This window comes from Chionomys nivalis, chromosome 8 (assembly GCF_950005125.1).
Source record: "Chionomys nivalis chromosome 8, mChiNiv1.1, whole genome shotgun sequence".
Classification (NCBI taxonomy): domain Eukaryota; kingdom Metazoa; phylum Chordata; class Mammalia; order Rodentia; family Cricetidae; genus Chionomys; species Chionomys nivalis.
In genome coordinates this window covers 77,041,885-77,057,406 of record NC_080093.1, presented here as the reverse complement: position 1 = coordinate 77,057,406, position 15,522 = coordinate 77,041,885, and the positions used below count along the sequence as shown (strand labels likewise).

General features: G+C 41.5%; 2 protein-coding genes and 1 non-coding gene across 6 annotated transcripts in view; 2 read left to right on the top strand and 1 right to left on the bottom strand.

Moving 5' to 3' along the window:
• Thumpd1 (THUMP domain containing 1) overlaps window positions 1-15,522 on the bottom strand; it is a 35,357-nt gene that overhangs the window by 12,406 nt on the left and 7,429 nt on the right. For 2 of the 4 annotated variants that reach the window (XM_057777171.1, XM_057777170.1), the window contains exon 1: window positions 669-917. In XM_057777171.1, coding sequence (XP_057633154.1) covers window positions 669-899 — 231 coding nt within the window. In that variant the 5' untranslated portion in view covers window positions 900-917. Of the gene's footprint in view, window positions 1-668; window positions 918-4,312; window positions 4,483-11,034; window positions 11,168-12,242; window positions 12,331-15,522 lie in introns of those variants that run through there. The other 2 variants (XM_057777172.1, XM_057777173.1) reach the window with 2 other exon arrangements.
• The window catches only part of Acsm3 (acyl-CoA synthetase medium chain family member 3), a 26,513-nt gene continuing 19,843 nt past the window's right edge, over window positions 8,853-15,522 (top strand). Inside the window, exons 1-2 of the mRNA XM_057777168.1 lie at window positions 8,853-9,099; window positions 15,040-15,313. Coding sequence (XP_057633151.1) covers window positions 15,113-15,313 — 201 coding nt within the window. The 5' untranslated portion in view covers window positions 8,853-9,099; window positions 15,040-15,112. The remainder of the gene's footprint in view (window positions 9,100-15,039; window positions 15,314-15,522) is intronic.
• LOC130880870 (U6 spliceosomal RNA) lies at window positions 9,361-9,467 on the top strand. The gene has a single exon (XR_009057665.1). It is a non-coding gene; the product is annotated as a U6 spliceosomal RNA (small nuclear RNA).

The following is a 15,522-nucleotide window of genomic DNA, read 5'->3' as shown; positions in this document are numbered from 1 at the left end:
TCTTCCCTCAGAAACAGAAGGAACACAACAACAAAAAGGAACTTGCATTCGGCACCAGCAGAGATAGGACACGCGCTCCTACCTAGGGGATTTTCATTTCATCCAGGTAATAAAAATAACTGTGCACACTGAAGGCGCTGTAACAGGTTTATATTCTGTCCACTCCTCTCCAATAATGGGAACCGCTGCACTATCTTTCTCCACACTTCGGGGTGTGCAGAATCTAAGTGAATAATATCATAGCTTCCAAACGGCCATAGAATGAGATTTGGGATTCATCAAGTTTTTATTTTCTAAAATGTATTTTCAAGTGCACTTGGAAAATTAGCATCCCGTATCAAACTTCCACTACCTAAGAGAGATTTTAGCTTGTACCAACTTCACACGGTCGCAAGAAGAGCGCGCTTCTCAAAGTCCTTCAGCACACTACCTGGTCCACAGGGGGCAATCAATACGTGGGAGCCACAGTCATTAGTGATGTCAAGAAACGCCCCAAAGAGCCGCCCACAAGTACACACCCACCAGGCAGGCGCCCTCAGCAACGGCCACACCGGGGGAGGGGAAGGCAGGCGAGGTCGTTAAAGCACCTTACAGGTGCATCGAAGCAACCGCCGCCTCCGCTCCCCGGAAGAGGCCTGTAGGCGGTTTGATCTCCCCGAGGCCGGTACCTTTTCGGGTCCGTACATGTCGTCGCCATACTCGTTGAGCAGGCTGTAGGCCTCCTCCACGCACTTGCGCTCGTTCATATTGCAGGTGATGAGGATGCCCTGCAGGCCGGGCTCCAGCTGCCTCGGTCCGCCTGCGTCACAGCGCCGGGCCCTCTTGGCCGGCAGAAACTGGGCCTTGCCTTTGCGCTTTCCGCCAACAGGCTGAGAAGACGGCTGAGCAGGGGCCGCCATGCTGCCTCTGCTCCACGTTCCTTGGCGACTACGTCTGCGCGGACGCGGAGTGCTTGCGTCACACGTGCGCGACTGCCTGCCCTGACGGTCCTGCCCGTCACCTTCGGCGGCCCCGCCCCGCCCCGCCCCTCGCGCGGAGTGACAGCCGCTTCAAGGCGGAGCCAGCGTGTAAACGTAGAATTTGGACTCTAACTGGACGTAAAACGCGCTCACGAAGAACTGGTTTATTTACTCACTCATATTTACTGATTTTTCTTAAAGTTAATATTTATCGTGCTAGGCACTATCTAAAATGCGGCGGTCAGACCATCAGCAGGCTATGAAGTTTATTGTCCTAATAATAAGCCAAGGTTTCTTAGGGGGTTTGTGTCTTTACAAATCTGCATATCCAGTACAATTTCCTCTGGTGGGTGCTGTGAGACTACACCATATATGCAAAGAAAAACAAGACACGGGAAGCTGAAGGGATTCAGTGAAGGCAGACCCTGGTGCTGTGGGTTGTAAAATGTGCCTATATACTGTATTCATCAGTTTCTGCATGCTTCTGTTAGACACTGAAGTCCTAACATATGGGAGTGCCATATGTAAGCTGTTCTATCGGGGAGCACCGTGTAGCGCAGGTTAGTGAAGAAGGCACTCTTTCCTGAAATTTTAAGGTCTATGTGGCAGCAGGAAGATCCAGCCTTTTTTGATGGACTGAACCCTGAAAAGCCATACAAAGGCGATATTTATTGTTACACAAAGTATTTCCTCATACCAAGGTCCCTAATCTAATTTACATGTCTTAGAAAATGAGAGCGAGCATCACGTGCCTTCAGGACTCTAGTCCTTTATTATGTGTCCTCTGCAACACACAATAATACAAGAGCCCCAGGTGTGGCTGAGGCATCTTGTAACCAATGTCACAATGTCCCTTCAGCAAAACAATCACTGTTTCCCACAATGATTCTTCAAGGTCAAAGTACTTTTAAAAACAGTAGTTCATCTACTACCCACCCCAGATACAGTGAATGCTAAATCTTACAGCAGTCCCCCTTTGGCTTAAGCTCATTTAACTACATTGAAGGTTATGCAGCTGGACAGTGAAGGCAGCCTTTTCTCTTCCATGTTGTCTCATAGTCTTATGTACATAAGTCATAATACACTTGAAAGCCTCTAAGATTTTTATGGTAAAAACAAGTATAACAATTGCTAGAATAAGAAAACTTATTAAATGATTCATAGGATTAAATGAAGCTATGATATCTGCAAGGGTTCCTGTAACATCCACTCCAGATACATCAGGTAACTTAATTTTTTTTTTTTTTTTTTTTTAGATTTTTCGAGACAGGGTTTCTCCGTGGCTTTTGGTTCCTGTCCTGGAACTAGCCCTTCTAGACCAGGCTGGCCTCGAACTCACAGAGATCCGCCTGCCTCTGCCTCACGAGTGCTGGGATTAAAGGCGTGCGCCACCACCGCCCGCCCCAGGTAACTTAATTTAACCCATAAATCATTTGAAAAGCAATTAGGGTGACTCAATCAACGCATTTTAACATTTTCCCAAAATAGTTGTTTCTTTAACCTTAAAGGTGTAAAACAGTAAGTTGTAACATTTCCATCACATTTTCACTCAATTTGTCCCTTTAAAGTCTCTAACTGATCTCCCAAAGGTAACACAGCTTGTCTCAAGTCAGCTATTTCATTAATCATCTCACTGTCTTACTCTGTTGAGCCCAAAGTTTTGCAGAATGCTGATTTTAATCTCTAACAAATTCAGCAGTTTGAATTTCTTTAGGAAGGGCCATTCTGGCTGTTGCAGCAGAAGCAGTCAATGCAATAATTCCTATAACCACAGCAATAATCAGTCCAACCATCTGATATGTTCTTTTTAATATTCCCTCAGTAAGTTTCTGGACTAGAATCAGCACAGGTGAGTCTTGTCATGGCCTTGACAACTTTACCGGTATCCAGACTGCTGACCTGCTCTAAGAATATACAAACTTTGGAAGTGACATCCAATAACATATTAGAATTAAAGCAGGTATGGAGAGAACAATGTTCACAAGTGATACTATAATTATTAAGGTGCCATTGTAGTGATACTATAATTATTAAGGTGCCATTGTATAGGTCCTTTCAACAATATATAAGGTAATGATACACATGGTACAGAAGTGTGACTTTGATTCAGTCTAAAGGACAACATCATCAACATTTAACTTTCCAGAGTTTAAGAGGGCAGAAGGCACTTGCCAATTTCCACAAATTAGTCTGCACTGAATTGAAAAATTGTAACATAGAGCCTGACATTCCAACTCCATGCCATTGGATAGGTTCATCAACACTAGAGCTAATTTCTAAAGTCCCATTCAAACCACACTGCTACCATCTTAACTCTGAGTGAGAATATTTTCCTCAAGGGAAGTCATAAGGGCTCCAATTAATGACATCTCCATGGGAGATGTTAATAAGTACTCGGGGATTTTTACCTTTACATTGTTGCCAATGTACCCAGTCAGATTCTTTGTTGGCAATCCACCTCTCACAAGATGGTAGATTTATAGAACTAGTAACATTATTTCCTGTCCCCTAAAACCAAACGCATGAAGCATATACAATTTATCATGAAAACTCTAGGCAGTACTGTGAATATGCTAACAATGAGGATAGATTACATAATGCTTTACTAACTTTAAATTTTTTAAAATGCCAATGAAACGGGGACAACAGCTTATATTTAAAAGAGGATTCTTTTAATAGATCCCAAGTTGAAGCATGATTAATAAAAACTCAGAAACAGATATTGGGGTTCAAGCTGAAGATCTGAAAAGCAAAGCAGCTAGCCACTAACTCTTACCTCTATCTCAGTCCAAAAATGGTGATCCTACCTCCAAGAATCTCAGAATATGACCGTATCTGTGAGTTGTCTCCTCCTGTCTTATATTCTTCTCTAGGGATGGTATTAAAGGCGTACACCACTGGGATTAAATGATATAGGATATAGATGGGTCTTCTATTTATCTGTTGTTTCATTGGTTAATTAATAAAGAAAACTATTTCTACTGGAAAGAGGCCTTTTACGTTTCTTTATTTTTCCTTTATAGGGCCTTTTTATTTCTAGGCCTTGATTTATCATGTTTCCTTTTTCTATAGGGAAAATTCTTTTTTTTTTTTTGATTAAATATTTCTCCTTTTTTCATCAAGAAATTTCTTTTTTCTTTTCTAATTTCCTTTCTTTCACCTTTCTCTATTGTGAAGCTGCCTTTTGAAACTTCCTTCCTTCCCCCTCTCTCTACTGAGAAGGGTTTCTTCGATTTATCCTTTGTCTTAGGAGTCATTTTACTTGTTGCCGCTCCTGAGATGGAGAATTTAAATTCCCCATGTTCCTGCCCTATCTTGGACTAGTCTCGCCTACTACTACGTGAATATCTTACCTCCAGTTTGGGGTGTCTGGACCCTTCTTTCCTCATGCCTCACATCATTGGTCACCAAATGTCGGGTGCATCATGTAGCACAGGTCAGTGAAAAAAGAAGACACTCCAAGATGGAAATTTAAGGTCTATGTGGCAGCAGGAAGGTCCAGCCTCTACTGATGAACTGAGCCCTGAAAAGCCATACAAAGGCATTAGTTATTGAAAGTTACACAAAGTATTTCCTCATACCAAGGTCCCTAATCTAATTTACATGTCTTACGAAAGGAGAACATCATGTGCCTTCATGACTCTAGTCCTTTATTATGTATCGTTTGCAATACACAATAACACAAGAGCCCCAGGTGTGGCTGAGATGTCTTGTGAAATGATTGCAATGCCCCTTCAACAAAACCATCACTGTTTTCCACAAGGATTCTTTAAGCACGGCTTAAGGGCCATACTGGCAGGAGCATGGAAGACAGGGGTACTAAGAGGTATTTACAAGAGGTTTCAGAGGAGAAGAATTTTAGTAGTTGTCTAGAGATCATTCTTGTGATATTTTGGTGGAAAATGCAGCTGCTTTTGCCCTTTTGTGAATAGTCTGCCTGAGACTAAAGTGAAAAGTTCTGGATTATTCCATTAGCATAGGGAATCTCAAAACAGCCTATATAGACTCTGTTGTGTGGTTACTGATGGTAACTCTAATGAAAATTTATAATGAAAAGGAGTAAGCTGAGCAAATAAAATACAAAACATACAGATTGAGAAGGGGTGCCAGAAAGTGGAGCTAATCCTGTGTTCAAAGAGATAAAAGGATTAAGAAAATAAATAAAGGGAGTGGTGACCTCAGAGCAAGATCCCATCAGCTAAGTTTCCATTTGTGAAAAGGAATTAAATCTTCAAGTCAATGGTGGTGCAACCCTTTAATTTCAGCACTCAGAAGGGCAGAGGCTGATGGATCTCTGAGTTGGAGGCCAGCCTGGTCTACAAAGAAAGTTCAAGGCCAGCCAAACTTAGACAGTAAAGGTAACAAACAAACAATCAAAAAACAAATGGTTGCTGCCTTCTAAACTACGGCTATCCTAGTCAGCAATTGCAACTCTTGTCACTAGCAGTGGGTAGGCTGCAACAGCAGCAGTCTGAGGAAATTCTGCTCCCATAGGCACCGACACTTTCAAAGCTACTAAGAACACTTATTTAAGACTCTGCAAGTTCAGCAGTCATTTTTCTGTGGGTCGCACATGTCCAGTTCATGTAGCATAACATCAAGCAGTCCAGGCAAGGGCAGTTTCTATTTTCATTCTTCTACATGTTGATATCCAGTTGTGCCAGCACCATTTATTGAATATGCTTTCTTTTTTCCATTTGATATTTTTTGCTTCATTGTCAAAAATTAGGTGTACAAAGGTGTGTGGATTGATATCTGGGTCTTAGACTTGATTCCATTGGTTTTCCTGTCTGTTTTTATGTCAATATCAAGCTGTTTTCAGTACTGTAGCTCTGTAGTAGAGTTTGAAGTCAGGGATTGTGATGCTTCCAGAAGTTCCTTTATTATACAAGATTGTTTCGGATATCCTGAATTTTTTTGTTTTTTCATATGTAGTTGAGTATTGTTCTTTTGAGGTCTGTGAAGAAATTTGCTGGGATTTTGATGGGCATTGCATTGAATCTGAAGATTTTTTTTGTTAAGATTGCTATTTTTACTATGTTAATTCTACCTACCCATGGGAGATCTTCCCATTTTCTGGTGTCTTCTTCAATTTCTTTCTTCAAAGATTTAAAGTTCTTCTCATATAGGTCTTCCACTTGTTTGGTTAGAGTTACCCCGAGATATTTTATGCTATTTGTGGCTATTGTGAAGGGTAATGTTTCTCTGATTTCTTTCTCAGCCCATTTATCATCTGTGTAAAGGAGGGCTATTGAATTTTTTGAGTTAATCTTGTATCCTCCTATATTACTGAAGGTGTTTATAAATTGTAGAAGTTCCTTACTAGAATTTTTTGTGTCCTTTATGTAAACTATAATATCATCAGCAAATAGTGAGAGTTTGACTTCTTCTTTTCTGATTTGTATCCCCTTGATCTCCTTTTGTTGTCTTATTTCTCTAGCTAGAACCTCAAGAACTATATTGAATAGATATTGGGAGAGAAGACAACCTTGTCTTGTTCCTGATTTCAGTGGGATTGCTTTGAGTTTCTCTCCATTTAGTTTGATGTTATCTGTTGGCTTGCTGTATATTGCCTTTATTATGTTTAGGTATGTTCCTTGTATCTCTGCTATCTCCAAGACCTTTATCATAAAAGGATTCAAAATAATTTCTTTTTTCTTTCTTCTTTTGTTTTTTTGAGACAGGGTTTCTCTGTAGCTTTGGAGCCTGTCCTGGAACTAGCTCTTGTAGACCAGGCTGGCCTTGAACTCACAGAGAGCAGCCTGCCTCTGCCTCCCAAGGGCTGAGATTAAAGGCGTGTGCCACCATTGCCCAGCTTCAACATAATTTCTTAATGGTAAGTTATCTAAGGTGTAAATGATATAAAACATATAAGCATCAATTATTAGCATAGCAATTATATCTTACTGCTCTACTGTATCCTATTTTGTATATTTTATTTGTAGTATGCAAATAAAATAAAGCAACCCCAATAATTCTATTAGGAAACTCTTACAGCCGATAAACACTTGCAATGATGTGACTCAATACAAGATTTACTTAAAAAAAAAATCCACCAGGCAGTGGTGGCACACATCTTTAATCTAAACACTCGGGAGGCAGAGGTAGGTGGATTTCTGTGAGTTTGAGGCCAGACTGCTCTACAGAGTGAGTTCCAAAGCTACACAGAGAAACCCTATCCAGAAAAACAAAAACAAATACAAAATTGTAGCCCTTCTATATACAAATGACAAACAGATTGAGAATGAAATCAGGGAAACAACACCCTTCTCAATAGCCAGAAACAATATAAAATATCTTGGGGTAACCCTAGCCAAGCAAGTGAAAGACCCATATAGTAAAAACTTAAAACATTGAAGAAAGAATAGGAGAAGACGTCAGAAGTTGGAAAGATCTCCAGTAAACAGAAGTTTCTCTCCTGCCTGGTCCTGCAGCCATTCAGTCCAAAGAAACACACAGAGGCCTATATTAATTATAAATTGTTTGGCCTATTAGCTCAGACTTATTATTAACTACCTCTTACAACTTAAATTCATCATAATTTTTATCTATGTTTAGCCATGTGGCTTAGTACCTTTTCTCAGTAAGGCATCTTCATCTTGATTCCTCTGTGTCTGGGTGGCAACTGTGTCTCTACCTTTCTTCTTCCAAGAATTCTTTTAGTCTGGTTGCCTCGTCTATACTTCCTGCCTGGCTACTGGCCAATCAGCATTTTATTAAACCAATATGAGTGACAAATCTTTAAAGTGTACCACAGCATTACCCCACAGCAATCTCCTACACTAATGAATAGGTAAGATTAATACAGTAAAAATGGCCATCTTACCAAAATCAATCTACAAATTCAACACAATCCCCATAAAAATTCCAACACAATTCTTTACCGACCTTGAAAAGACAATACTCAATTGCATATTTAAAACAAAAAACTCAGGGTAGCTAAAACGAGGCATCACCATTCCTGATGTCTAGCTGGACTTCAGAGGTATAGTTATAAAAACTGTCCATCCTCTATAACCAGGCAAGGCTTCCAGGGGTGGGACTGGGACACTAACCCAGCCACAAAACCTGTGTAGACCATGCTGGCCCCAAACCCAGCAGAGGTCCATCTGCCTTTGCATCCCAAGTGCTGGGACTAAAAGCGTGTGCCACCATGCCCATTGTAGAAATTCCTGACTTTAACTAAATTTGAGTTGGATTTTTATCACAAGCAACTGAATGAGTCATTTATTCCCACACCAAATTTATTGAATGGCAAACTTTTGTCAGATGATACATCAGCAGCAAACAAAACAAAACAAAACCAAATTTTATTGTCAAACTTTGTGATAAGATAAGCAAAAGGCTGTCAGAGGGAAAAGAGTGCTATCTTAGGGAAGTCAGTGAAGAAAGTGCCTCTGGCAGGGGATCTCCCCAAAGGAGGATTTGGCCACGGCTCTCAGGGAAGTATTTCAGGCAGTGGGGGTACAAAGGTCTCAAGGCTGGAACATGGCTGGGTCTGGGGCGAGTAGCGTGACTGCTGTGGCTGAAGGGCAGGGAGGCAGAGAAGACCCCACAGCTTCTTAGAGTCCTCTGAATGACTAGCATGCTGAGAAACACTCAAGTGACCTGACAGGGTTGATGTGTAGTTCTTCCCAGTTACTGAACACTCTTATCAACCCTGCCCAAGCCTCACGTCTGTGTTTATTCATTTCAATACCTCTATGTTTCCTTCAAGTGTTCTTTCCTCTTTCTGAGAGCTTCTGCCATTCACAGTACTAGCCCTCACAACAGCTCCTCAACTCCCGCCTCCACCTCTGAAGGGCTGGGACTACACGTGTGGGCCTCCAATTCTGGCAATTCTCCAATTCTCAGCAACTCTTTGGACACCTTTCCCTCCTGTGCACACAGCTTTCCCAGCTGAAGAAAAGCTTGCTGTGTGTACAAATCATTACCTGTTAAGAAGGGCAGGTTGCAGGTCGGGGTTATGTAAAGGTCCATGCTCCACCCTCCCGTGTGCCCACCAATCAAGTAAGGGAAGGCACTCGGGCTGCCAGCTCTCTGACTGTCACACTCCTTCCACTTTGATCTACTAAATCAGAGGTGAGAAATCAAGCCTCTCTTCCATGAAGCAGGTCTGCTATCACTACTGCTACCTTTCGTGAGTATCCTATTTGCTTGCTTTGTAATATATGTTCAGCAAACAAAACCAGCAAATCTGGAAAATGCTCTGTGAAGCCAGATGGCAAAGGTGTTTCTCTCAGAGCTCCTCAGTGGGAACACTGCTGAGGAAGTAGTGGGGATTGAGCCCTCACAGGCTGCAGGCTGAGTTTTCAGCTTAGGCATTTTGGTGAGGTTTGAGTTTTTAATATTGTGTAGGTGTGTTTACATGATAAAATGTTTCAGGAAAAATTGAGTAGGGATGCTCATTTCGACAGCACATAGCCTAAAATTGGAAGGACACAGAGAAGATTAGCATGGCCGCTGCGCGAGGATGACACGCAAACTCATGAAGCATAAATAAAAAAACATTGAGTAGGGGCCAAATGTTCTCTGGTCTATTTGGCCACACCTTGCTCAGTGATAGATGGAAATCCATCTCCTACATATCCAAAAGTATGCAAATTACCTCTACGTAGTTTATGTTTGGGAAGTATAGAGATAGGAAATCTGTGACAATAAGTTCTCTCTGGGACAGGGGACACTCTAAAGTCGTGTGTTGGGGAGTGGGGTTAAGGCAGGGTCCTTGGTGTATCTGTCAAACTGCTGTCATTCTTTGGGCTAACTAGGGGGAAGGGTGTTGTGGAGATGTGGGGGACAGAAGAGCCCTCTGCCCTGCATTTACATGGACTCAAAGCTGTATCTCAGACGAGACATTGGACACTTCGAGAGCCCATCTGGCCAGTCAGTGGTGCCTTCCTTAGAATTTTTCTTAGCAGCATTTCCAAGACTTGGTGTAAAGCCCAGGTTTACGATGCAGAATAGATCTTTTCTTTCATCTGCAAAGGATTTTACAGACCCGGAGAGGGGGCTTTATAAGATGCTAATATTACTGAAAAGACAGGAACTGACTGAGCTTTACAGAGAAAAAAAAAGAATATTATGACTTTGATGGGGGGGGGTCGATACTTTTTCTTTTCCTTTTTTTTTTCTTTTTTCTTTTTTTGGTTATTTCAAGACAGGGTATTTCTGTGTAACAGTCCTGGCTGTCCTGGAACTCGCTCTGTAGACCATGCTGTCCTGAAACCCACAGAGATCCACCTGCCTCTGCCTCCCAAGTGCTGGAATTGAAGGTGTGCACCACAACAGCCTGACCTGACACTTCTTTTTGAGAAAATAAAAAAGGTTGTTTATTTTAAGTTCCAACTGACTGACCAATTTTCTATTTTTTTTTAAATGTGAAATTTTTCATGTTCATTTGAAATAAGTTATTTTTGAAAATCTACTTGTTGACAATTTCATACATGCATAACGTGTTTTGATCAAATTTACCCTCTATTATGGCCCCCAGCCCCTTCCCACTCCTGCTGAGCCCCTGCTGAGCCCCACCCCCTTCATGTCTATTTGGTTTTTTGAGACAGGGTTTCTCTGTAGATTTTTGGAGCCTGTCCTGGAACTAGCTGCTGAGCCCCAACAAGCCCCACCTCCTCCATGTCTTTTGTACCCAGTGAGTTTAATGAGGGTTCTTGCATGAGCATGGGTGGGTGGCTGTTTGTTGGAACATGAGGAATTTACCAGAGGCAACACCAATGGATGTGTGAAAGATTCTGAATGAAAGAGAACCATTGCACAGGATGGGGAGAAATCATACTGAACTCTGATTCAGCTTGGTATCGGTTAGTAAACTGTGTTTACCACCAGTGTAAACATCTGCACAGTTGTTTAATAGTCTGGAAACTTCTGTGGGGAGGAGGCAGACCTGGCCTGTTATGTTCACAGATGCAGTCTCAGCATTTGATATGAGCCTTTCTCAGGTATCTACTGGAAGAATGGGCGCACTAGTCAATGGCTAAGAATAGACTTGAGGGCAGTGTGCTTCTCTAGAACGTGGAATAACAAAATTAATGCAAAATGCGAGCACAGTGCAGCCACTCACTTGTTAGAGCTCAGCAAACATGGTGCGTCCCTGAGGAGACCTTCCAAAATAGCTTCTTTTCTCCTGGTAACCATTTTTCCTTTTCATGAAACAACACATCTATTTGTTACCTCATTGACATGCGCCAGTCCATGACAGTAGAAGACTTTGTCTCTTTCATCCCCTCAATGTATTGTCTATATCTGCAACATTTCAAACTTTCAGTCAATATTTATTGAGTAAATAAATGACTCATACTAGCCTACAAAGCTTGGGTCAGGACCGGATCAAATTCTTGCCCTTTGTTTCAATTGGACCAGGAAATGTTCGTTCTACTTCTTAACTATTTAAAAATAACATTTGTATTGAGAGAAAGAATCAGGGCATTCATTCTGAATAAATGGTTTCAATTTCTCACTTAAATTGCAAAATAATAGGGACAGCTCAAGTGATCAGCAATTGGGAACTATCAGCCGTTCAGTACAATGCAAGGCAGCTGTTTTTTTTTTTTTTTTTTTTTAATATAATAGAGAGCTCTATGAACTGATATGAAGTGGCCTCTAAAACTACATTAGTGAAAACGGATTGGGTAGGTGGAATGGTGAGAATTTAGGCTACCTGTTCTTTCCAGCCTGTGGAGAAATGAGAGTCTGCAGTCATATTTGAGATGTTGAGAAGCACAGTGACCCCCGGGAGGTAAGACTGGGGTTAAATACAGACCCTTCAAGACAGGAAGGGGATAGTTTTCAATGTGTATCTTTTATGGTTTTTGAATCATTTGAAGACATTATACCAAGAAGTAAAAACCAAGATGGGTTTGCTTCAGAGAACTTAGTATTGTCTCCTTTAGACAAACTTTCAGTCTTCAACATTCAGCACTGGTGTGTGTGTGTGTGTGTGTGTGTGTGTGTGTGTGTGTGTGTGTGTGTGTTGGGGCTGGGGGAGGTTCAAAAGAACTTGATCCCAATCCTGTTAAAAAGTTGGAGTACAGCCAAGAGGCCAGGTAGTTGCTTCAGCATGCAGCCAGCCAGTTGCTCTCTTGCTACCTGGCCCTGCCACCAAACAGAATGCCATTTGGGACCTTGAGGACTGAACCCTGGGGAAACAGCCTCAGGGTGATTTGGTTCTAAAAGGGTGGCTTTTTCACATTGCTTTTTCTTCATAACTATTAGGTCAGAGAAAGTTCTGGGTGGTGCTTTCCCAACCCTGAACCTGAAGGAAAGTTTTACCTTGAGAAATTTCCTCCTTCAGTTTTTCTTTTAACGTTTTTTGTGAGTTCAGTTTTGAGCTGTTAGCCAGACAGATCCTCAGCAAATGCTGCAACAACAGAAAGACATTAGGTCAGCTCTGGCCAGTGCAGGGTGACCTGAGCCACACTTGCCTATCAAGCACTTGAAATACAACTCCTGTAACCAATGAGCCGATTTTTCTTTTGTTTTACTTTCTCATTTTTATTAGTTTTTGAAAATTTAATACAATGTGTTTTGATTATTTTTACCACCACCAGCCACTTCTCCCAGATCTACAAGAAAACTGTTTGCTAGGCACAGTAGGGCAGGCGCACATATGAGCTCACAGGGACTTGTAACAGCATGGAGAAGGGAGGTGGGCACAGCGCTCCAAACCTTAGCTGGAGAGTTATTAGCAATGAACTGATTTTTACAATTGCATTTATATTAACATAAACTGCCTCACATAGATGATGCAGGTAGTCACATAACTCTGGTTAAAGCATTGAGGCACCTCTTTGATCAACTATAACCCTAGAGTTAAAATTTCTCCCTTCTGAAAAAGCCATTTATTCGGTCAACAAATATTCCCTTTAGTTTTAATTTTTATATATACTTTTTGAGACAGAATCTCACTATATAAACTAGGCTGGCTTTGAACTCACAGAAGTCTGCTTGCCTCTACTTAGCAAGTTTTGGAGCTAAAGGTTAACAAATTATTTTTTAATTGACTTTAATTTCAATTGGATCAAAAAACTGGATCAGAAATCCATACACTTTGAATCAAATGTGGTTATGAGTCCCAGGACAGAAGTATGAGGATGACAGTCACGGCTCTGACTCTGACAGAATTTATAGTCCAGTACCATCAGCCGACTACAGCCGGTGAGATTATCCAGACTGCTGTCCATTTTAACAACTTTGGGAACTAACAGTGGTTTTCACACCTTTAAATAGTTAGGGAAGAAAAAGAGAACCAGTGCTTCATAACACATGAAAACTGCATGAAATTCAAGTTTCAGTGTTCATCGATAAGGTGTTTGGAAGAAATTGACCATGTTTATTTATTTATGTATTACCAACATCTATGGCAGAGTTGAGTATCACAACAGAAAAAGTAAGGTCCATAAAGCCCGATATTCACATACCCTTGTTGGTGCCATGGGAACATTTTGCATTATTGAATTCAGTCTTTGGTAAACATACCTCTCTGTCAGAGGTTCTATCAGTGTCTTTACTAATAAAATGTAAAGCTGAGATTCATAGTTGCTTATTATTCAAATAGAGTAACAATTAAATAAGTGGTAAATAGACCAATTCCATGAGTGTATGATAAATAGGCAATGGACTTAGCCAACACCCTAAAGACTATAGTTTCTCTCACTTGAATACAGAAACTTGTTGCCTGGGAAATCTTGTTAAAAGATTAAAATCCACTAACTCAACAGATCGGCAGTGGGACTCAAAAACTGTGCATTTCTGACAAGCTTCCAGTTGTACTGATGGTTCCTAGATCCCAGGCTCTGAATGAGTGACTCTCAGCTTGGGTTATGCATTACAATCTGAGGAAAATTTAAAAAATAGTATGGGCCCACTCCCTGAAATGCCGACTTAATTGGGAATGATGCAGGCATTCAAGTTTTTATAGAAAGCTTTACTAGTGAGTCAATGCATAGACAAGGTACCAAACCACTGCTCTGCTGGAGTCCTGTTGGCCCAAGGTAAAGCCATTCCAATGAGAATCCAAAGACCCAGGTTCGAGCCCTGACACAATAGGTAAAGTCTGATGCTTCCTCTGTTTGAGGTTCATTTTCTTTGAAGGTGAAAAGCAAGGAGGCCCAAGCAGCATGATCTCAGAAGCTCAAGATCATGGACTGGTCAGTTTCTTACACATCAGGGAGCCTGGGTTTCAAATGCATCCAATGCAAACATGATGTCCTGCCACCACATCCGCGTAGGATGCAGTTTAGCTGATATCTGGTATCTTGTCCTGGTTGGACACTTTATCATTACAGAAATGATTCCATATAGCCAGGCTGCCCTACCACACAGCTAGAATCACAGTTACAATTATCTTGTAATGATTATGAGAGCAGTATCTGTTTTATTGCAGGAAAATTGTGGGAAGCATAAGGAGGAGAAACTCAGTCACAATCCCTGGAACACTAAAACTGTAGTTTTAATAGCCTCGGCCAAGTAAAATGACATTGTGATCAAACGACTACCCACAGAAGTAAGGAGTAGTAGGTGGCTGGGAAGGACCTTCCTGCACAGAAGCCCTGTTATTATATCTCCAAGCCTGGACTCGATGGTAGTAGTGTGGGCTCCTATTGGGAGCATGGGAACTGTAGCCTGTAAACCAGACAGACTCTAAACATAGACAGTGCTGTCAGGCCCAGCTGGCACTAGGCTCCTCTTAGTTTCCTCATATGTAGATAATCTGTGGGGTGTGATATGGCATTAGATCATAAGCCTCTACACAGTCACAAAAAGTTGAGAAATGCATGTAGAAAGCAATAGTGTGGGTAGTCAGGACAATGGGCTGGGCCTGAATCCAGCCAATGGCTCTTACTGTTTCCACCATCTGTAGACACAGATAATAACAGTACATACTTTACAGGGGTTCTCTAAGGATCTAATGACAAAGAATACACAAAGCATCAAAGCAAATACCAATGCCCGGAAAATGATACTGAGTGGGTCATGATGGAGAGTTATGGTAAAACTTAGGTGTGCTTTGTGGTCTTACTACTTTGCAAACCAAACTAAACGCATGTCATTTTTGCTTGTCTTTTAGCTGGATTAGTCTGCATGGAAATCCGAAGTGCTAAAACATCCAGCAGTGCTGATGTTAGATAGCTCTTGTCACCATGGCAATGTTACTTCATGCTAAGTGTTTGCAGCGCCTAGCAATTCCTGGTCCTCTAAGAGTCTTGTATAAAGATTACAAAACAGCAACCCCTCAGAACTTTTCCAACTATGAATCCATGAAACAGGAATTCAAACTAGAGATTCCAGAGCATTTCAATTTTGCAAAAGATGTCCTGGACCAATGGAGCAGTGTGGAGAAGGTATGGAACAAATGCCAGTCAGACTACAGTGACTCAATTGCAAGCGATCATAGCCCCCAAGAGTAGTTAGCAATGACTGTAGAGAGTTTTGCTGCAAAGAAGGGTTGGTTAGGGGAAGTCAGTAGTTGCTTCTGACATCTAAGGATAGAGGGGCAGTACTGATGTCCTCTAATATGCAGAGCAGCCCCAGAACAAGGTCTTATCCAGCC